At 36.4% G+C, this 22,890-nt stretch overlaps 3 protein-coding genes and 1 non-coding gene across 4 annotated transcripts; 2 read left to right on the top strand and 2 right to left on the bottom strand.

Annotated features, from left to right (window-relative positions):
- Window positions 1-80: 80 nt before the first annotated feature.
- On the bottom strand, window positions 81-1,241 carry LOC132783779 (cilia- and flagella-associated protein 299). The gene is made up of 3 exons (XM_060789134.1): window positions 1,084-1,241; window positions 675-1,028; window positions 81-602 (listed from the first exon to the last, which is right to left on the bottom strand). The coding sequence occupies exons 2-3, from the start codon at window positions 993-995 to the stop codon at window positions 207-209; spliced, it is 717 nt and encodes a 238-aa protein (XP_060645117.1). The 5' UTR covers window positions 996-1,028; window positions 1,084-1,241; the 3' UTR covers window positions 81-206.
- Window positions 1,242-1,811: 570 nt separating this feature from the next.
- LOC132798707 (glutamate receptor ionotropic, kainate 2) lies at window positions 1,812-6,127 on the top strand. The gene is made up of 12 exons (XM_060810663.1): window positions 1,812-2,457; window positions 2,527-2,676; window positions 2,737-2,799; window positions 2,867-3,073; window positions 3,137-3,354; window positions 3,414-3,563; window positions 3,628-4,070; window positions 4,129-4,306; window positions 4,365-4,588; window positions 4,642-4,779; window positions 4,836-5,266; window positions 5,637-6,127. The coding sequence occupies exons 1-12, from the start codon at window positions 2,385-2,387 to the stop codon at window positions 6,077-6,079; spliced, it is 2,718 nt and encodes a 905-aa protein (XP_060666646.1). The 5' UTR covers window positions 1,812-2,384; the 3' UTR covers window positions 6,080-6,127.
- A 424-nt stretch (window positions 6,128-6,551) lies between these two features.
- LOC132798807 (glutamate receptor ionotropic, kainate 2) lies at window positions 6,552-11,959 on the top strand. Its single transcript, XM_060810793.1, has 13 exons — window positions 6,552-6,861; window positions 6,919-7,065; window positions 7,116-7,178; window positions 7,724-7,933; window positions 8,328-8,539; window positions 8,602-8,760; window positions 8,822-8,980; window positions 9,048-9,328; window positions 9,398-9,587; window positions 9,667-10,028; window positions 10,897-11,327; window positions 11,386-11,645; window positions 11,699-11,959. The coding sequence occupies exons 1-13, from the start codon at window positions 6,768-6,770 to the stop codon at window positions 11,882-11,884; spliced, it is 2,754 nt and encodes a 917-aa protein (XP_060666776.1). The 5' UTR covers window positions 6,552-6,767; the 3' UTR covers window positions 11,885-11,959.
- A 480-nt stretch (window positions 11,960-12,439) lies between these two features.
- Window positions 12,440-12,579, bottom strand: LOC132783781 (U4 spliceosomal RNA). Its single transcript, XR_009632196.1, has one exon. It is a non-coding gene; the product is annotated as a U4 spliceosomal RNA (small nuclear RNA).
- Window positions 12,580-22,890: the final 10,311 nt, after the last annotated feature.

Raw genomic sequence — 22,890 nt, 5'->3', positions numbered from 1 at the left:
TATCGCGAGAGAATAAGATATAGCGAGAGGCGCCCTCTGTTGTTTGTTTTGCTAAACATATTCTAAACAACAAGAGCGAGAAAAATAGAAAGCATTTTTATTATTGGCCCCAAGCCAGCGGCTTGAGTGAGTACTTTGTACATAATTTCATAGACTGTTCGAAAATGCTGATTTTTTTGCATTTCGATTAATTTGATATGCCAAAATTATACCTTCTTGCGCACATGGTGATCGTAGAATATATAGGTACCAAATTTGGGCGAATGCACCATCGAGCGTTGCACATTTTTCGAGAATGGAGTCGATTTTCCACTCACCGGAATCAGTTTGTGATCACCTCTATGCATAAACATCATGCCATAGCGATGGTCGTGCACCACTTTAAAATTGTCGCTATCGTTATATAGTACCAAATTGTATCGCAGATTTCTGAAGCTCAAATGCTGCGGTTTGGGTTTTAACTTGGTATTACCCTCATAGATGGCTCTCCAGTTGGTGTGTTTAAACGTTCGACGCATTGCATTCTGCCAACTATTTTCCAAATCTATATAGCCGGACATCTCTGAGCCATCTCCATGAATGCACGTGGTAAAAACAATTGTCTGCAGAAGTTACGGGTGGTATACGTAATGAACTATTCTGACGTTATCAACGTAATGTATGGCAATACTTACTGACAACTTCTTGCTAAATATGGGTACTTCACGGTGCTTAAACTGCAGTAAGACGGGATCGGTGCAATCGGATCGCATGAAATTACTGAAGGGCTCAATACCCATTATTTTCGGTTGCAACTGTTGCATTGCCAAATCGTGTCGCTGTTGAAACTCCTTCTCAGTGTAAGGCACTTTCGTTGAGCGATATCCCAATTTGGCAATGCGACGCGCAACTTGTGCATCAGCTAAGTAACAGGCATCTTCGATGGTCGTAAATGAGTCGAGATAAGCATCGTAAGTTTGGAAATTTATTACACTAAAATCCACATCCTTGTTCATAGTTTTTTAAATATGTTGTTTTTTTCTTTTTTGCTAACCCATCGTTACGTTATTAAACAACAATTGCATTCATTATTTGCCAACTCACCTTCCTATTAAATTAATATGAATCTAAGTATTATTTATTTATTTTTTTTTTATGCTTAAAGAACGTTTAATGTAACTGGTTTTAAGGCAACTGCCGAGCAAAAAGTCTCGGGTTTGTTGTAACAACATTTTGAAATATTTTCTTGAAAGCAAAGAGCAATTGATCGATTTCTAATTATTTTTGTGGAGTTTTAAACAATATTTTGATTTTTTTAAAATAAGCTTAATTTCATTAAATTTTTCTTAATTATCATTTGTATTAATAAAGGGACGGAGAGTCTTGCAGTCAAGTACTTGATGTGTTCTTAGTTCGTTTATTATTTTTATGCAATACTTTCAAATTTTATTTATCAATAATTAAGTATACAGAATAAATAATAATTTAATGAAAATTTAACATTTGAATAATGTAAATTACTTAAAACATAAACTTTATCATGGGTCTCAGCATTGTCTTAAAAATTGTTTTAAAGTTTTATGTTTACTAAAAAACATTTGTTATAATAAAGATTGATTGATTCTACCTTGACTTGTGACTTTGGTTTTAATTATATTATAATCTGTTTACAAGCTCATTGCTGTTTCTGTCCCATATTTAGTGCAAACATTAAGTGCTTTCGACAAGATCAAAAACTTAATCGACCACTTTGGTGATCAAAACATCTGGCGAGAGCAAACAAAAGCAAGAACATCACATTATTTGGCACACTTTTGTCTGACAAGTCCCTGACAAACATAATACAAGTACGAAGAAAAAAAGAAAGAGGAAAGCAAAATCAAAATCAGAATGAGAATGAGAATTGAGAATGAAAACGTAGAGGAAAAGCAGGGCATGGCACGGTAGACTGGATGCCGCCTACGTCATCGACAAGCGCCATAAATAATGCCATGCTCCGACAAACGACACATGGCCAAAGAGATTGATGGGCAGTGCAAAGAGAGCATGGAAGAGAACATCCATGTGGTAAAGTACATATAGAAAAAGACTTGTGCTGAGTTATCGCCGTGTAGTCGGCTAGTTTGGTGAGCAGCAAATAGTTAGACCGGGCGGTCAGTGTGCGTGCTAAGCGCTCCAAGACTGGATGCTGCGGTCGCGTGGAGCAACAGCTGAAAATAAAATATAAAATCAGAATTATATACATTTTTGTCGAATTTTACGTAATTTTATAGTGTTAGTGCGTGTGTGTCTCGGTGCCTGTGTTTGTATAGCTAAAAAAAAGAAGAAAATTCAACAACGAAATGGCCGCTGCATTTAGAAAATTCAATTAGTTTGAGTGCTAGCATTATATTTTTTTTGGAAAAATGCATTTGTATCCAGTTTACATTTACGTGCTGTTATTTTTAAAGCATGCCCTCGCTACGCAAATCACAGTCGGTACGTTTTTTCGAGCTAATACAACAATATTTTTTTTTAACAATTTAGTAATGTATTTCATTTTAAAAGGTGCCATTTTCTATGAAAATGAAAAGGAAATCGAATTAAGTTTCGACCAAGCTCTGCGAGAGGTGAACAATTTGAAATTCTTTGGTCTACAGTTCATATCCATCAAGCGCTATATGCCAACCAATGATAGTTTTCTCCTCCAACAAATTAGTAAGTATTTTATTTTCGCCACACAATTAATCACAAAATTTACCCATTTCTTCCGTATAGCTTGCGAACTGCTTTCCAATGCCGTTGCGGCTATTTTCGGACCAAGTTCAAAGGCATCTAGTGGTATGTTTTCTCGGGCCATATGTTGCGATCATTATTTTGTAATTTTCGTGTTTTTGTTTTGCTATAGATATTGTGGCGCAATTAGCCAACATGACGGGCATTCCACACATTGAATTTGATTGGAAATTGGAGGCTGAGCGTCAGGATCATTTAAACCATCAGATGACCGTCAATGTGGCGCCCTCATTGTCAGTGTTATCGCGTGCCTATCATGAAATTATTAAAACAAACTATGAGTGGCGAACATTTACTATGATCTACGAAACTCCAGATGGTAAGTTGTATTGAATATTTCTGATATTTCTGATTCTAATGTTATTACTTAAAAACTCTACAGGACTTGCTCGCTTGCAGGATCTCATGAATATCTACGCTCTAAATAGCCAATTTGTTAAGCTGCGCAATTTAGCAGACTACGCTGGGGATTATCGCATTCTTTGGAAGGATGCCGACGAAACCTTTCACGAACATCACATAATTATGGACTGCGATCCAAAGTCATTAAAGGAATTGCTAAAGGTCTCTGTAGACTTTAAAATGCAAGGACCATTTCGAGTAATTTTCTTGAGTATCTTCTCTTTGAATATACTTCTATTATATGTATACAATTTTAGAACTGGTTTCTTACCCATCTGGATACACACAGTTCGGGCTTGAAGGACATATACAATGAGGACTTTAAGGCAAACATAACATCAGTACGTCTGAAAATTGTGGATTCCAATCCATATGAACGCAAGAAGACGCGATTTAGTCAAGTGGATGTGAGTGTGCTCTAAGATTGTTATTAAAGTTGTGTGTTTTTAATTATTAACCTTATAATTTTAGCAAATTCTGGGCAGTCAAATGATGCTGCCCATACTGATTTACGATGCAGTTGTGCTGTTTACCAACTCTATACGCAATGTGATTAATTCGGCACAACAGTTTTATCCCCCTGTCAGCGATTGTTCAGCACGCTTTAGCAACGCCTGGATAATGGGTAGCTCCATAATGGCTGAAATGAAATCCATATCGGAAGATGATGTGGAGCCAAGTTTCAAGACGGAGAATATGAAACTGAATGAGTTTGGGCAACGCACAAGCTTCAATCTGGAAATCTACAAACCGACAGTAAATGAACCTCTTATGATTTGGACACCAGATAATGGCATCAAGGTGCGAAAAGTAAATCCCGAATTGGAAACATCAGCCACAGCAACCGATTTCTCAGTGCAGCGTAAAGTTTACACAGTTGTGACACATTTTGAAGAGCCATACTTTATGATGAAGTCAGTAAGGAGCAACAGATTTGTAATTAAATGTTTCTAATTGAGTTGATACTTTCAGAGAAGATCACGAGAATTTCAGGGGCCAAGAAAAATATGAGGGATATGCTGTGGATCTGATTGGCAAACTATCTGAGCTCATGGATTTTGATTATGAATTTATGATTGTGAATGGCAATGGTAAATACAATCCAGAAACTAGGGAATGGGATGGCATCATACGCAAGCTGATTGATCACGTAGGAAATATTAGATATCTCAAATTAAGCCTGAAGTAATCAAGTAATTCTCTTGCAGCACGCTCAGATTGGAGTCTGTGACTTGACGATAACTCAGCTGCGAAGATCGTTTGTGGATTTCACAGTGCCTTTTATGCAGCTCGGTATTAGCATACTGCACTATAAAAAACCGCCCGAAGAAAAGAATAAGTTTGCATTCTTGGAACCCTTCGCCTCTGAGGTCTGGATCTATATGATATTCGCACAGTTGATAATGACGTTGGCCTTTGTTTTAATTGCCAGGTGAGTGTTGGCGTCGTCTTTCCCATCATCTTAACTCACCTAATCCCAACTAGACTCTCCTATCGCGAGTGGATGCCACCGAATCCTGCAATTGTAGATCCCGATGAGTTGGAGAACATCTGGAATGTGAACAACAGTTGCTGGCTAATGGTTGGTTCCATTATGCAACAGGGTTGCGATATATTGCCCAGGTTTGAATTGTTGCCACAAAGTCGGAAAAGATCTTATGTTCCTTTTTTAATTGCAGAGGTCCACATATGCGCATTCTCACCGGCATGTGGTGGTTCTTTGCCCTAATGATGCTCAGTACTTACACTGCCAATTTGGCCGCCTTCTTGACCAGCAATAAATATCAGAGCACCATCAATAGTTTGGGCGATCTAATCGAGCAGGATGAAGTAAGTTTTGGCAGCATGAGCGGAGGCAGCACCTCGTTGTTTTTCTCAGAATCGAATGACACCGATTATCAACGTGCCTGGAATCAAATGAAGGGCTTCAATCCTTCGGCTTTTACGAGCAATAATAAGGAGGGCGTGAAGCGCGTGCTCAATGAGAAGGGAGATTATGCTTTCCTTATGGAAACCACTAGCTTGACTTATAACATTGAAAGGAACTGTGAGCTGCGACAGATTGGCGGACAAATTGGAGAAAAGCATTATGGACTGGCTGTGCCCTTAGGTAAGGTTTATATTTCTGGAGTTTTTGTCTACAAGAATTTTATGGAAGAAAGACAACTAATATCTACATATGTTACATATGTAGAACTTGAACTTATCCATACGGTACGAACTTTAAGATTTTTGAATTAAAAAATCAGTTATTTTGGAGATGAACGTATTGTATTCAGTATTTTTGAGATCATGTGTTTAATTTTTAGTTTTCTTGAGCAAAGAAGTGTTACCTTTTTCAAAGATTTCGAAAGAATTAACAATGCAAGTGTAATTATTTATTGGATCTAAAATGGTTTGACACTAATTTGATTATATAATATAAATATTTATATATTTCTGAATTATATTTATATTTATAAATGCATTTGTATTTTCAGGTGCTGACTATCGCACAAATTTGAGTGTTTCGATCCTACAGCTGAGTGAAAAGGGAGAGCTTTATAAGCTGAAGAACAAGTGGTGGAAGAATCATAATGTAACCTGTCAAACACCCCACGAAGTCGATGGCGACGAGTTGTCCATCATAGAGTTGGGTGGTGTGTTTTTGGTACTTGCCGGTGGAGTGGTGTTTGGAGTCATCTTGGGCATCTTTGAGTTTCTGTGGAACGTTCAGAATGTGGCTGTTGAGGAGCGTGTTACACCCTGGCAGGCGCTAAAAGCAGAGTTGTTGTTTGCCATAATGTTTTGGGTTAGAAAGAAACCCATGCGCATATCGAGCAACAGCAGCAGCAGCGGCGGTGATAAATCCTCTAGAAGATCCTCGGCATCGAGTCGGCATCGCAGTTCAAAGGAGAAATCGCGTAGCAAAACAGCCAGTTAGAAAATATGTAATTTAGGCAACGAATTGGTTAATAATTTAATAAATATTTGGAGGAAAAAAGATTACGTATGTATGTATATTTTCGTATTTGTGTACATATAGAATATGGTTTTCAGCTGTTTTGGCTGGCCACCATTTTTTATGCGATTCAATATACCCTACATTTAATTTTGTCGCTTGGGCTATTCGAAACACACCCAATTTCAGGCCACATTTACTTTCAATTTATTTGGCTCATTTCCAGCTGCAGCCCATGTCGCAGTCCACATAGCCGAGCATTCGCAGCAGCAGTAGTAGCAGTGCTTTTGTTTTTGTGACCATTGTCTTGTCCATAAAACAAATGGCTCTTGGGCGCCGCTCCCCACCTACAACATTTGTGCTATAATAAGCAGCACTCTCTACAGTCTCTGCGATCTCATTGCCACACTACGTATACGTTATCCATAGAATCAACTCTGAAAGCAGCTCAGTGCCTCGCGAGCATCGCTCCGGCTAGGTTCAAGTTGGCTTCTCCATACAACATTTTGTGTTTGCAGCGTCGAGTGGAATATTTTTTACGCTCGATTGGGATATTTTTTATTCGATACGTATATATCGAAATAAAGTGAATTGTGTGCGTGTGCTAGTTATTTGTGCATCGAACATCATGCATATGTTCATTTGAGATTTAAAATGACAAAAAGAAGATATGTTTAAAGACATGATTACTCTAAAGTTCCTAGTTTTAATAGCATTAGTTGTAAGCGCCGGAGCCAATAATGATGGACTGGTTATTAAGATTGGTAAGTTAAGTTCTTTACTAATATGTAATATTTAAACTTAACGATATTCTTTTTTAGGCGCAATTTTCTTCGACTCTGAAATGAATCTGGCCGAGGCCTTTGATGCGGTGATCGAAGAGGTGAATGCGGTTGATTCAGCGCTACAATTGAAACCAATAAAGCGCTATGTAACACTCGATGACAGCATTTTATTGCAGGACTTAAGTGAGTAAGACATAAATCAATTAAAATTGATACTAAATTATGTTATTTAGCATGTGACTTGATTGGAAATGGTGCAGCTGCTATTTTGGGACCAAGTTCAAAGACAGGCAGTGGTAAGTTGACTTTCGATCGACGATAAGTTAAATTATTTTTAAACAACAAAATTAGCGTCATAAAATTTTATACCAGACATGTGTATTGTTGTCTACGAGTCTAGACAGAGAGCTAACAGAAAACCAAAGAGCGAAAGAGCGCGATTTTATGTCATGTTTTTTAGCCAGAGATCATGAGAGAATCATTCATACTATAAACACTTGTACAAATTAGAGAATATATATCTTCTCGCGATATGCCACTAACCTCGTTAATGATTCTTCTTGTTTCGCATAAAATTGGCAAAGGAAAACATTAGTTCCACATATTTTTTTGCAGTAAATAAACATACAAATTCTCAGAGCCCCCAACTAGATGGGACACTTGCGAGTGGTTTTTTGGATCGTTGCCAGGGGAATTCGTTTAGATCTTACAATTTAGTTGCGCTGCGTTGTTTTGCTCGGCACTTTCATTGTGTGTTTTGTTAGTTCACCGAATCATTCTAAACAAAAATATTTATGGGCATTAAAACTTGTGTAATGATCTATCATCGTTTTATTTCTAGACATTGTCGAGGTGCTCTGCAATATGACGGGCATTCCGCATCTGCAATTCGACTGGCATCCGCAGCAACCGCTACGAGATCGTATTAACCATCAGATGACCGTCAATGTAGCTCCCTCGGAACTTATTCTATCCTCTGCCCTTTCGGATATACTGCGCAGCAAGGCCTTTGACTGGAAATCATTTACCATTGCTTATGAACGGGATGCTCGTAAGTAAAAGTGGCGTTGCTAATTAGTTTTAAAAATGAAATTAATGAGATTTATAATAATTCTGATTTAACTTGTTCTGAGACTATTTCTATTGCTGTCTTTAGTAACACTTCTACTTGTTGTTTTTTATTACCATTGCGATTACTTCCACTAATTATTTTGTTGCTACTAATATCACTTTATCATATACGCACATAAACTATTAAATTTTACTTTGACTGCAAATCTCAACAAATCTAAATTCATTCTAAATATAATACTACAGTTCTAACTTATACATTTACAGTTGTTTCATTTCAATATTCAAAAACTATTTTAATTCACAATCATTTACCGTATTTCTTAGCCACTGCCCTTTCCCTTATCCCAACTCACTCTTTTGCCTTTTCTTAGATTTTGCCAGATTGCAACACATATTGGCCAATAATCAGATTCATAAGACTGGCATTAAACTGCAGGAATTTCAGCGTGGCGACGACTATCGCATACTCTGGAAAAGAATTAGTAATTCACGTGAGAAGTTTGTGCTTCTTGATTGTTCCTCTGATATCATCGCAGACGTAGTCAATGCGTCGATTGTTTATAACATGACTGGTGCATTTAATGTAAGTTGATTTTTTTTTCTTAATTTAATTTCATCACTTTCTCTACTTCTCTTTTATTTTAGAATTTATTTATTACCAATTTGGACACACATCTCAGTGGCATCGATCGTTTCTATTCCAGAGAGTTTCGAGTCGCTGTTGCCGCCATGAGGATTCGTGCTTATATTCCTCCGCCTGTGCATGATGAAGTGGATGTTTTTGAGGATGAGGAAGATAAACGGGTAAGATAGGGAAGTTTGTCTTATATTCTGATTTATACTAAAAAATGTTGCCTTACTACAGTTTGCCTCGCTCTCCACGCAATTGATTTATGATGCAGTTGTGCTTTACTACAATGCCATGTTGCAATTGAGTCAACGCTCTGGCTTCTATACGCCTCAGTTTGGTTGTGGGCGTGGCTTTTGGCAGCCTGGACCGCATCTGGTGCAGCAGATGAAAGACGTAAGAGTTGTAGAATAAATAGTTTGATAAGATATTTATTAACTATTTATTCCATATATGTTTTTAGCTCCCTTCAAAACAAGTAAAGCCACCGTATAAAACTCAGCGTCTGCACATAACTGCAGATGGTCAACGAGAAGACTTCAATCTCGAGGTTTACAATCCGATTATTGATCGTGTTACACACATCTGGAACAAAGAGCGCAAGCTGGTGCTCTACGAAAAGATCCGAGAGAACTCTACGCAAGCTGTGAAACAGCGACGTCTTGAGACTAAAGAGGATTTCTCGCAGAGACCAGTTAAATATACGGTTGCCACTCGAGTGGGCAAACCTTACTTCAGCTGGCGGTGAGTATGATTAACGCAAGCCAAAAGTAGATGGTTTAACTTGAGTCTCATAAACAATTTCATTGCTAGTCCGGAGCCGGAAGGCGTGCATTTTGAGGGGAATGAACGCTTCGAGGGCTACGCTGTGGACCTGCTCTATCAACTGGCTGAGGAATGCAAATTTGATTTCCATTTTGAGCCAGTCAGGGATAACAAATATGGTAGCTATGATCCGACCACTGATGAATGGGACGGTATAATTAGGCAGCTAATGGACAATGTAAGTGACCGGAATAATAAATTCCTCAAAATACCATAGCCATAATCACTGTCTCCTCTCCATTCCACCTTGAAATTAGAATGCACAGATTGGCATTTGTGATTTGACCATTACTCAGGCGCGTCGTACAGTTGTTGACTTCACGGTGCCATTCATGCAACTAGGAATTAGCATTTTGGCGTACAAGGAACCGCCACCTGAAGCCAATATCTATGGCTTTCTCAATCCCTACAATATGGAAGTGTGGCTGTATCTTATGGTTGCTATGCTAATCTCGGCGATGGCTTTAATTTTGGTCGGTCGCATGGACTCCTACGAATGGGAACCGCCAGTGATCAACGAAGACAACGAGGAGGAGCATGAAAACACCTGGCATCTGCATAATACCATGTGGCTGGTGCTGGGATCCATTCTAAATCAAGGCTGCGATCTGTTGCCGAGGTATTTATACCTTTTCTGTTGTTAATTGCCGTGAATTATTATCAACAACTGATTGTAATATTCTTTTATTTCTAACATTCTAACAATATTCCAACATTCATATAACACTGTCTATAAAAATGGGCTTATATATAGTTATTTCAATTATTAAATAACTAATTAATACAATTCATATGTATACTTTCTTAAATTAACAAAACACAAGTATGATAGCTACAGTGAAGTGTGCTCGACTGTGAAATACCCGCTAGCCTTTTTAATAACAACAACTGTACGGTATTACTTCTATTAAATTTCGAATAAATATATCGCAAAAATACTAAAAAATACCAGAGTATATTGATATATTGATAAAATTCAAATTATACAATATACTACAAAATATATCAGATTGTCAGTCATAGTAACTAAATAACTTAAAAATCGCATACATTTTTTTAATACCAACCAATTATTTTTAATGTATGCGTGTGTACAAATTTGTTGATAATCTGCTTAACCTGATACTTTTAAGTATATTTTGAATGTAGTATGTTATATTGATGCATCCAATGTAATTTGGCATATTTTCAGAATAATGTCGCACTGTTTTGTTTTTTTATTAAAAGCGGATAGTAGACAATCGAGCACACTTGACTTTCTACAATTTTATTTCATATAAGTTGAAAAATTACTTGTATTTTATATATTTATTCTCTTTAATTAATTAAATATTTTTATTTAATTTAATTAAATATTTTTATTTAATTTATTAAAGGATCGATACTAATTTACTATTTTGTAGATATAATCACACTTGAAATTTAATTAATTATATATAATGAATTTTTAAAATTAATTAAATATTTATAACTTCCTCTTGTAATAGGGGCGTGCCTATGCGTTTGCTTACCGCCTTCTGGTGGATCTTTGCACTGCTCGTTTCGCAGACTTATATTGCTAAACTGGCTGCTTTTATTACGTCCTCGAAGATGACTGGCAACATTGCCTCATTGCACGATCTGATTGACCAGAACAAAGTGCAATTCGGCACCATTCGAGGCGGTGCCACCTCGGTTTACTTCTCGGAGTCGAACGATACTGAAAATCGAATGGCCTGGAATAAAATGGTGTCGTTTAAGCCGGATGCGTTTACTAAAAACAATGAAGAGGGTGTCGATCGCGTCAAGGTGAGCAAGGGAAGATATGCCTTTCTGATGGAGACCACAAATCTGCTATATCAAACACAGCGTGATTGTCAGCTAACTCAGATTGGGGAAAGTTTTGGAGAGAAGCATTACGGAATTGCGGTGCCATTGAGTAAGGTTACTGATATTAGTTAATGATGAATGCTTATTTGAATTTTATCACCTTTTAGATGCCCAATTTCGATCGAATCTTAGTGTCGGGATACTGCGACTCAGCGAGAAGGGCGTGCTCTATAAGATTCGAAATAAATGGTTTAATACAAATGAAACCCACTGTGATCGCCTAGGACCTACTAATGATGACGGACAGTTTGATATGGATGCAGTTGGAGGACTCTTTGTGGTACTCATTGTTGGTATAGTCCTTTCCTTTATCATAGGCGTGATTGAGTTTCTTTGGCATGTGCATAAGATTGCACTGAAAGAAAGGGTAAGTTGACTCAGCTATTTTAAAGAGTTCAAATTAGTTTATATCTTTACCAGATCAAGCCTATGGTGGCATTCAAAGGTGAGGTTCATTTCCTAATACGCGTCTGGCTGAGACGAAAACCTTTGCGAACTTATCGCGAAAGTCGAGATTCTACCTCCACGGGATATTCTTCGCTTGGGAATTCAACCAGTATCACCAGTGGCAAGAAGAGAAAAAAAACTAAAAACCAATCAGAGTAGGAATCATGGAAGGCTTTTAACATTCACTCAAGATAGCATTTGTAATACATAATAATAAATAAATACATATTTTTAGAAAACCTTAAAACAAACTATTTTTATTGTATATAAACTTAAACTCTGCATTAACTTAATTCGAACATTGTTGCATCTGTTTCCTTTATTAAATTATCCTTAGAGATTTAATAGTTATTATACCCACTACTCATAGACTAGAAGCTTATTATAACAGGAAATATTATATATGTAACATGCATCTCCGACCCTATAAAGTACATATATTTTTGATTAGCGTCAATATGCGAGACAATAAAACCATATGCGTCTGTTTTATTATTTTTGCGGATTACTAATTTCTTTTATTTTAAAAGTAGTACCGTACTGTTTTGCTTTTTGGTTTTGTTTATTGTTTTGGTATCTCACAGTCGGATACACTCGACTGCAGATTTCTTACTTGTTTATGTGTGAAATGTGTGATAAAATATAATCTTGAATTACAACTTTATTTTAAATTGTTTCTAGATTTTAATAAATTTTACATTTATTTTCAAGTCAGCTCTTGCGAGCCTAAAAAAATTGCCTCAACGTGAGCAGAAAGCTCACAAAGGGCGAGTTATTGGTTAAAGTTTTCAACTAGCAATAATCGCAACTCGGTTAAGACCTCATTGTTTGCGATAATGCCACTGCACAAGGTTGTGATTTGGTCAGCCAAACACTCAACACATTTCCTCAGCATGAGCTTTAACAAATTGCGAATTATTACGAGAAGTCCTTGAAGAGTTAAGCAGAAGCTCAACTGCCCAAGAAACCTCCCCTGTGGTAATAGTCATAGTCATAAAAGTGCGAACCAGTTTAACGGACAATTTCCGAGAACCAGTTTGAATACAGTTGCATTAGCAATCGCAGACAATGTCACTGCACCCTGCTTTTAAAGCTGTCTTATTTTAAGGGGTTTGGATTCGAATTGAAACCCCAGAGCTATTGAATTTTTATGACCTAACAAGCAATTCTTCTTCTGCTTTTTTTTTGTGTGTAAAGCAAACCCACTTGATGATGACCACTGTCCGAATAAGACACGCATTCGCATTCAACTTTGATGGCGCTTGGCTGCGAATAGGAGGCAACCAAAGAAAAAAAAACATGAAAAAGGGTCAAGAGTCTGCAGTGCGTTTGGGGCCAGATATTTGGATTATGCAAGTTAAGCGGCTTGCCTAGAGTGCGGCCAAATTGTAAGCAGCTTTAAGGCCACAATGAACAATTTGCCTTAAAGCCAATGCTTACCACTCTTTCACCTTTTACCAATTGGCCGCCTTTTTTATGGGCCCCACTTGAAGTCATCAACAAATTGCTGTTCACTTACCAAATGGCCAAACTCTCATTGTACTTTGTACGCAGTGCCTTGTAATTTAAATGGCCTTTTTATGGTGCGGGTCATAAAGTGTGCAAATAAGGGTTAATTATGTCTCACAGTTGACGTTCCAAAGTTCAAACATAAGATGCGCAAATTTGTAACTGGCAATTGCCCTATGGGAATGTTAATGAGCATCTTTTAATTTCTTACCGCTCCAGTGGCTATTATCGTTAGATAATGCTTATTAAAAATTTTGTTAGCTTAGCTCAAGGAATCTGAGTGTTATGTTATTGATATGAGGTTGACTCTTGACAATGAAATATTAATAAAATGTTAAGTGTTAATCCAACACAACTCACACCGTGTTTAACTTATCCCAACTAAACCCATTTAATGAGCAATCTGACAAAGCTGTGACTATTTCTCATCTTGCTTGAAATGACAGGCCGAAACAAGCTTATTAGCCCATGTCAAAACGCCCTCAGAGTTGAGAGAGACGCATGGCAAAAACTTTTGCCCCGAAACGGATGTTGCCAATATCAACACCATAAAATAACAACAACGAGAAGAAACTCAAACACAAACCCCAATCCCAAGCCCAATCCCAACTCAAACCCATAAAATCAGACGCAGTCGATTGCCTCATCGTCGAAGCGGAAACAATTGACTCGTTTACACAACCAACACAAAAAAGGAAAAAATCGAAAAAAAGAGAAAGCACAACCTGACAACATAAACATGAGGCGCCAATAAAAAAGAGCAAAAAAGCGAGCTTCGAAAAAAAGGAAAGGCCACATTGTAACCAGTGCAAGTGCAAAACGCTTTCCGGCTTGTTTTAGTTTGGGGTCTGCCTCAGATTCTATTTGATGTATTTTTTTGGGTGAGTATTTTGCTCTCGTTTTGATTTGAATGTCTATGACATTTATATAATTTTTTGAGTGCGTGTTGTGTTGTTGTTTTTTTTATGTCTATTTGATTTTATTATTTAATTGTTTATTTTATTTATATTTATTTGGTAGTTTTGAGTGTTTAACCACATTGTGTATGTTTTGTGTGTTTTATTTACGTTTGCATTTTTCGATTTTCTCTCAAACAGTATGTGGATAAACCGCAAATTGTTTTATTGTGTTTTTGTGTTTTGCGCTTGTGGATAAAATTTTAATTGTTATTTATAGTGTGACATGCAAAATGTATGGGCCATTTTACGTTCATGCTGTGTTAATTGGCTGTGAGCAAGCCGAAACGAGTTCCAGATGTTTATATTGTGATGCAAATGCATTTATTAGCAAAACTATAATATAGTACACTTCAAATAAATTAAAAGTTTGCCAAAGTGAATGTGCTGAGAATTTTCAAAAACTAGAGTTTATCCTAATAGGATTCATTTATTTGGTACTTGAAAAATCTATTATTATAGAGTATATATTTTTGTTGTCAACTTGTTTTAACTAAATTATTATGTATATTCAGTTTAAAAAAAACTGTTTGTTTTATCTAAATACAAATACAAAGAAAGCTACAAGCGCTCGACTGTTAGATACCCGTTATCTATTTTTAATAAAAGCAAAACAGTGCGGTATTACTCTAAAGATATACTAAATTAAAACACCAAAAATATTAAAATATATGGAAAGCTTTATTTGGTATATGGAATATATCCTGACAACAGCTGCACTTTTGCCTTTTAAAATAAGTTCTTAAATATCATTTATAATTTGTTTCTGATCGCTACAACACTTTTAGAAATGAATGCATATAACAAAAACTTATTAAGAATATATATAACAATTTTCTACCTATAGGTAAACGGTTTATATAACAGCTTGGGAACAGTCAATTTAAATGAAAACAATATATATCATTTAATATTAAAAACAAAGGTTCACTAAAATTATATTTTAAAAATATATATTTACACGTATTTTAAATTTAAATTATTGTTGACTATTTTGGGCAGTGTTTTATTTGGGCATTAAACCACTTGCTGCGTCCATGAGATATTTTGTTGAGAAGCTGATATCGTTTGGCTAGATGTTGACCGAGAATCGCATTGAAGCGTTGGATGGCACACAAATCTAAATCTATGCTTGGCATAAGGCCGCAATGCATTTTAAACAACAAATAGGAGGGGTGCGGTGCAGTGTCCCCTGGCATGAATAAACAACAACAGCAACAACAACAATAACAAGAGGGGCAGAAGCGACTAGACCAACAATAACTGAAGAGCCGGTCTCTATATATGTATATGTATGTATGTTTGCTTGTATTTTCGTTAGCAACACGCGCGGCAACGAGCCTCGTTGACGTTCCAGTTGCAAAATCAGGCAGCTAACCAGCAGAAAACAAGCAGGCAAATAAAAACAAAGCCAGCACCGCACCGGCTGAGAGGAGCCTTCAGGCTCAGAGAGCAGTCACTAGGCACTAGGCACCATGCATCGGGGATCGGGCATCGGGCATCAGAAATCAGGCTCAAATTCAATATGGTGCAACAGAGGAAGTGCTACAGACGCAACCAGTGAGTCTGCATGTGTGTGTGTGTGTGGGCGTGTGTGTGAGTGCGTGAATGTGCGGTGTATGTTCTCATTGAACCAACAGCTTGTGGCGTCAATTTGTGGACATTATTGTTTCATGACTGCAACCGGGAACGGGCACGGGAAAGAGAACGGGAATAGAACTGAGGTCGGGATGAGAACGAGGCCTAAGCAAAGCTCGACAACTCGCCGCAATCATTGGCAACCATTATGGGGCAAAGGCGTGGTACGTGTGTGTGTGAGTGAGTAGAAGAGCAGGGGCGTGGGCGTGGCATGGGCGTTGTCGATACCGTGCTGCGCCACAGTATACCAGCTGTTGTGATCTAATTTTTGATTATTTACGCGATTTGCGCGTTAAATTTGCACGCAAAAATTAATTGCTGCCGCAGTTTGTTGGCTTTTAGTGGCTCCGTTAGTTTCGGGTGGCCAGTTCTCTAATTTTGGTTAGCCAAACAGGGGCAGAGAAAGTGAAAGAGAGTCAGATAATGCGATATAGCCAGCATATTCTCGTGGGAGCTGAAATTAATTACGCTGAAATAAGTGCAGTGCGTGGTATAACGAGAAATCAATTAGATATTTGCTTTTTTGTTATCGTGTGGCAGTTGCAAATTGAGCACGATCTATTTTAATGTGAAATGCTCAAATTTAATCATTTTTAATCCAATATTCAATTTAGTAATTCAATATACAGTCAATATAAATGTATTCCAAAGTTTTGGCTTAAAGCTTAAATCTATCCTTTAATTTGCGTATATGAAATTTATGATATCTGAAGAAACTGCACCTATTAAATCAATACAATTTTTATTAAATTCTCGTGTCCATCAATTTGTTTTCCTCAAATGCAAATTCAATGGCAACAGACGAAAAGTGACAGAATTAAGCACATTTTCCAAAAGCTAATTGGAATGACTTTTGTAAACTCACCGTCGGCAGCATAAATCAACATCGTATTCTCAGTTTCGAGTTTGAAATTGAATATGGATTTTTCTTTTTTATTTTGTATTTTGCTTTTGGCCAACAGTTGACAAGGCTGGAGGAATTGAAGTGCCATCGGTCTGCTACTATTTCATAACAGCAGTGCCGATGGGCCAAACAGTTGAGAGCTGGTGTATATGCACATTCCGATGACATTTACAAACGTATTAATTGAATTCAATTTACGGCATTACTTCAACAACTCTCTGTCGACAGCCAGCTGCCGACAGTCGGGTCGGCTCTGAGGTCTAGGTCTCAACTCTCTCTGCAATTGAAAAATTGATTTGATTTTCAAGTCAATGTCATTGTGGTGCAGTTTTAAGTTCATTTCAACTCTAACGAAAGTTTCGCCAGTGAGCGATAGAGACAGACAACGAACCGCAACTCGTCAGTGGAGAGAGCTGCAAAGCTTTTTGATTCCAGCTGCCCCCACTGACCCCATTTCTCTACAGCCTCAATCTGACAGTTTTGCTGCAATATGAGATTTAATGAATATTTCTTGCTAATTTCTTGAATTTTCCAAAATGCAATTGTTGTTGTTTTGATTATTACATATCATACGTTGTCATTTGCAACATAAGCTTAAATTTGATTTGCTAATTTTAGGACTATTTTGTATCTGCAATTCCTATCAATTTGTTAACCCATTGTCACAATTTTGTTTTATAATGACGGCCCTAAAAATACTCTCTGTTATCAATTAAATATTGACAACTATTTAAAATACACTAGAGTTCTTTATTATCAACTTTACTTTTAACTATTGTAGCAATCATTTTCCGTATATTCATAGAAGATATCTGATACCCAGATTCCATTCGTATATTTGATTTTCAATAGAATTTAAGCTGTTCATAAATAGCCTCAAGTTTTCACAAATTTTACATATACATATGTGAGGCTTAATGCAATATTTTCATAAAGCCTTAAAATGCTAATCCCCATCTATGTATGTAAATTGTAGCTTTAAATGGATTTCAGTATTTTGATAACAAATTATTAAATGACATATTATTTTGTCAGCGTTTGATGCATAATTTAGTGCATGGAAATTCACAAAATATCTAAATTGGTTTGCTTAATTAATCTGAACTTTAGCGAACTGTTGCTAGCTTGGTTCGATGTACAATCCATGGATGGTGTTACGTTACTAAAATGTTTTGATTTACGCTGCCTCTAACTTCAAGCGTTCAGTTGAAAGGGACATTTAGCAGTTGGAAGGGAAATTTTCTAGTGGTGAATTAACTGCTGCTTGTAGCTGCTATTAGTGAAGAAGTATCGAAATTATAATATATCAAATGTTTAAAAAAATAATAAGAAATAATATGTAGTATTGATATAGTAAATATTGATTTGATTTTGCGTGCCGTGTTTCTGATTTTCTAAAGAGAAAACATCAAATTTGATTCATTAAATTTAAAATGAGATTTTATAATTTTATGAGTCACTGGATATACTCGCATGTAGTAAAATCAAGCCGCGACCCTGCGTTAATAAGCCAATTATTTAGGCAAATGTTTGACAATACAAATACGTGGCGTATACGTAATTTGACTTGAGCTAAAAACTGCAAATCGAATGCGTGACACAGCTGCGACTTTTCTCAAAGCAAGGCAAATTAACAATTTCATAAAATAAGAAGGGAAATATGTTTATACGAAATAAGCGAGTATTCACGCACACAAACACATACATATGACACCACAGATACAGATACGAAGAAATGCCGAAGCTCCAAATGGGCCGCCAATGCGAAGACATTGAAAATGGGAAAATGAACGCCTCCCAGGACATGCGATAGGCTGTTGCTGCTAAATAATAAATAAATACGACGTTCACACATACACACTGAGGAGGACAGACAGACAGACAGTTTCTATGTAATGCGCAGAGAGGCGCCGCTAAGTATGCTATAGAAAACGTGGCATCGAAAATTTCACCGTTAAATGTTTGACGTGACGTTATGCTCTTGTGAATGACAAGTGAATCGAGTAACTTCTTGTCACAATTTTATTTAATGTTTATTACCAGCTACCTCATAGGCCAATATCCAATTTCCAATCGTAATTTTATGGGCTGGTGTATTTGCTTTAAATATACATATCGGCATGTATACAAGAAGTTGAGGTAGCCTCCGCTTACATACGCGTATTTTCCTACTTGGCGACTGCGCATATTTCCTTGCTTTTCTTTTACTCCCAACAGTTTTTCGTTTCTTTTATTTTGTTTTATTTTTTCCCTCCTTCGCTGTCGCTTTCTTATGCTCATTCTTATGTTTTGCCACCTGGTCTGAAGGGTCGTTATCTTTCAATTGGGGCGTGTGTTGAATTTGCGGAAAACTCACCACACTTTTTTTGTTGAACAGCCTAATTACGAGGTTAGCCACAATAAATAGCACTTCTCTCTGACGCTCGTTTATTGGTCCCAAAGCATTCGGTAATTGTTAAGAAAAATGTCAATTTTTGTTTTCAGAGTTTACGCTTTTAATTGTTGTTTATTTTTCGATTGTTTGCTTGACGTTTTTTTTAGAGCGGTGGAAGCTTAAGACTTTTCCCTAAATGTTAGGGGTGCTCAATAAAAATATTACATTATTATTAAATATATCTTTTGGTAGGAAAAAAAATTGAAAACAAAATCTCAATCTCAATCAATTTGTTGAAGATATATAATTAGCTCAAATGCTAATTGTGCTGACATACAATTTGAAGATTGTAGTTGAATGGTCGTGATTCATTTGGAGTGCTCTCATTCAAATTAGAATGCTGTCAAAGGCATTTGGTAATTATTGAATTCACGCACATTTATTTAACAGATTGAAGCACCCTATACTATATGTTAGGATAATTATATGACTTCCCTTTTGCCGCAGTTATTGTGTGGACTCGACTCGCACTGTATTTTACATGCTCGTCATGCACGTACATTGCGTTCTTAGTTACCATTATGCTGGCATCTATGATTAACATGGCTATAATAGTCACTAAGTGCATGCTTTTGACTTTGCTGTATACGTTTCAAAGTCATTAGACGTCACATATACATACTATACATATAGACATGCATACTTCGATGATGGGATTGCAGCCTTTGCTGCGGTCATTATGCGGTTGGTTATTTGCAACATTTTCGTGGCTCAAGTGCTTATTTGTTTGGCATGAAGCGAGAGCGCCTTTAACTATGCAGTTACAGTAGTCACTGTTTTTCACTCTTCAAGTTGACCGCTTTTTTTTTCATTAGAAGCACTTAAAAATCGACACGGTACACAGTTATTTGTTATTTACCTTTTGCCAAATTGCTTACTTCAAGCCTCATTCTGCATTGCAGTTTTCAATCAGCCTAATGACAGAGACAGACAGCGAGTTAGTCAGAGCGAGAGAGAGAGAGAGAGAGAGAGTGAATTGGAGTGCAATTTGCTTTTTAATTAAAAGAAAATAAGTAGCCGAAAAGTAGACACTCGAAAAACTACTTGCAATACACTTGAACAAACAAAAAAGATAAACAGACCATAATAACAATAATAAACAAGTTGCCATTTCATTTCAAATGGTCCAACGACGCCCTGATAACTACTTACTGCCAATATGAAAATCCTCCACAAAACGCAATGCCAACTCTTGTCCAAAAGATAAACAGCAGCAACAGCAAAGAGTATAAGAAAGCAAAGATAGACGGTAATCAGTATTTATGGCAGACTTTTTGCTTTGGTCAGTTACCAAAATAACATTGTGAGAGCATTTTGGTGTACTGTAAGCAATCGACAACAAATTATCATTAACAATAAATATAATAGTTTTAATGATAAGAAATTAAGTTTAAGTGGAAATATTAATTTTATAATATACAAATATAATTCTAGAGTCAGTAAGTCATTGTGGAAAAAAGACATGCTGGTTTTTCATTGGAATTTTCTTTTGAAGCAAATAATCTATTTATAAAATGCAATGCGTTTTTAAAGTGTATTGCCAAGTCACTGTGGTAAAAAGGCATTCTTGTTTTTCGTTGGAATTTTCTTTTTTAAGCAAATAATTTCATATTTTTATGCTTAAGCGTTTATTTGCTTAGCGGCTGGATGCGATGTAATCTGGCAAATGTACTCGCTGTATTGCAACAGTCTCTGCGACTAGCTCTAGAATCAGCCGAAGCAGCAACTTCTCCACTCGAGCTAATGACACTTTATGTGGCCAGGCTGAAGTGGCTCATCGGGTTCGAATGGAGTTGCAGGACCATTCTGGTTTTGGGTGTTTGTGGAATATGCTTCACGCTCCTTCTGTCTTCTGTCTGTGTGTGTGTGTTTGGGGCAAGTTTTAGAGCGAAAGGCGTAACCTGCAATGGCGCCAAGCATTCGTGGTAAGAGGCTGAAATTTAGTTGAGGGGTTTTTCCTTTGGTTTATGCATATACTAGAAGTATGCTTTAGAGTGTGCCTGTGTGAGTGTGTAGTACCTACTTGGTCAAGTGATTTAGCTTGTGATTATATTGAGTGCAGCAGCTTGAGCTGACTGTTCGTCGAGGCTTCAATTGCCATGTCCTGTGCGGTTACTTTGCGGTTTTTCGGTAAATGCCTTAAGCACATCTTGTCCTTTACAAATCTCTACAAGGACCGCAGAGATGATATTATTGATTAACTGCAATATTTTAATCAATTTCATCAAATTAAATTAGGGTACAAAGTGCAGCCACAGATATTGAACTATTTACCTAAATATTTAGGTATAAATTTAAGTCAGCCTTTTATTTTTTTTTTATTTTAGGTTTATTTCTTGAACTTCCGAAAATATTTACTTTTTTTATATTGTTTGCTATTAATAATCAAAAAGTGTCCATATAAAAGCTTAGATTTTAAAGATGTTAAGAGATAGAGTTTTAATTTGTTTCATTTTTTTTTTACTATACTGTAACTTCCGTCCCCTCAAATCGAAAAAATCGAAAATTAAGCATAATTTTGATGCTAGAATAACGATTTTATTTACACATAATCATAACTACAGACTTTTTGATTTAAAGTTTCTATCATATGTACATTTTTAAAGATATTTAAGAAATAATTTTTTAATGAAAAGCTGCCTTGGTTGATAATCTGATATATTTTGTACTTTGTGATATATTTTAAATGTAAAAGTATATGGAGTTACCAAATATAGCATTTGGTACATTTTAGTATTTTTTAAGTATATTAATTATTTATTATTTATTTATTTAAAAATGTCTTAATAATCATTAATAAGCATTTTAAGTGACTTAAGTCCGTCCAACAATTTTATTTTAATCTACTTTAAATATTTATAAATATTATTTTTGTATTATTTAATCATTTTTTACTATCTGTATATTTCAACATAAATTAAATATATTAAAACTTTATTACATATTGACAAACTCATTTGAATTTTGTTTGCCACTATTTAATAATTTTCTAACATTTAAAGAAATTTAACCTTATCTTAAGTTTTCAAATAATCTGCAGGTTGTAAACAAATTTAAAGTGCAATTAATTACATGTGAAGTGCCTTTAAGTGGGCGGGGCGCGGCTGCTTTTACGATTTTAAACGCTTCCGTCGAACAATGCAGCTGGGAAATAAATTAAAAAATTTAGTAAGCCATTTGTCGTTGCTGCTGTTGTTGTTGTTGTCTGTGGCTGTCTGTTGCCCGCACATAAAACTTACTCGTACTGTTGCCTGTCTGTCCGTTGTCTGTCTCGCTGAAGGTAATAACAAAAAAATTTACGCGTTGCTAACATGCAACTTGTGGCGCTTGCAACTTGACTCAAGGTTTTCTTCAAGCGATTGCACATCGTTCGGCTGCTTATAGAATCAGCGGTGGTATATTGTGGGGGAGTGGAGAGAAGTCGAAAGAACTAATGCAATTTGCGGTGCGCATAAAACTTGCAGCTGGCATTTCTATAGAGGTTATGCCCAGCAATTCCATGTTATTGTTTCTCTCGAGCAACTTTGTAATTGAAATCAAAGTGTGCAAACTGAGAGTAAAATCAAAACCTAATGTGCCACACATGAACACTTTCCCTCAGTCTCCCCTCGTGTACATTTGATGCTGCTTCTAACCCATTTGCAATATATGTTGTACTCGTATATTTGAACATAGTATATTTTGATTAAACCTCGAACACAATTAAACAATCTGTAACTGGAAA

This window comes from Drosophila nasuta, chromosome 2L (genome assembly GCF_023558535.2).
Source record: "Drosophila nasuta strain 15112-1781.00 chromosome 2L, ASM2355853v1, whole genome shotgun sequence".
In the NCBI taxonomy this organism is placed as follows: Eukaryota; Metazoa; Arthropoda; class Insecta; order Diptera; family Drosophilidae; genus Drosophila; species Drosophila nasuta.
The sequence above is the reverse complement of the archived record's forward strand: the minus strand, read 5'-3'. Positions and strand labels throughout refer to the sequence as shown.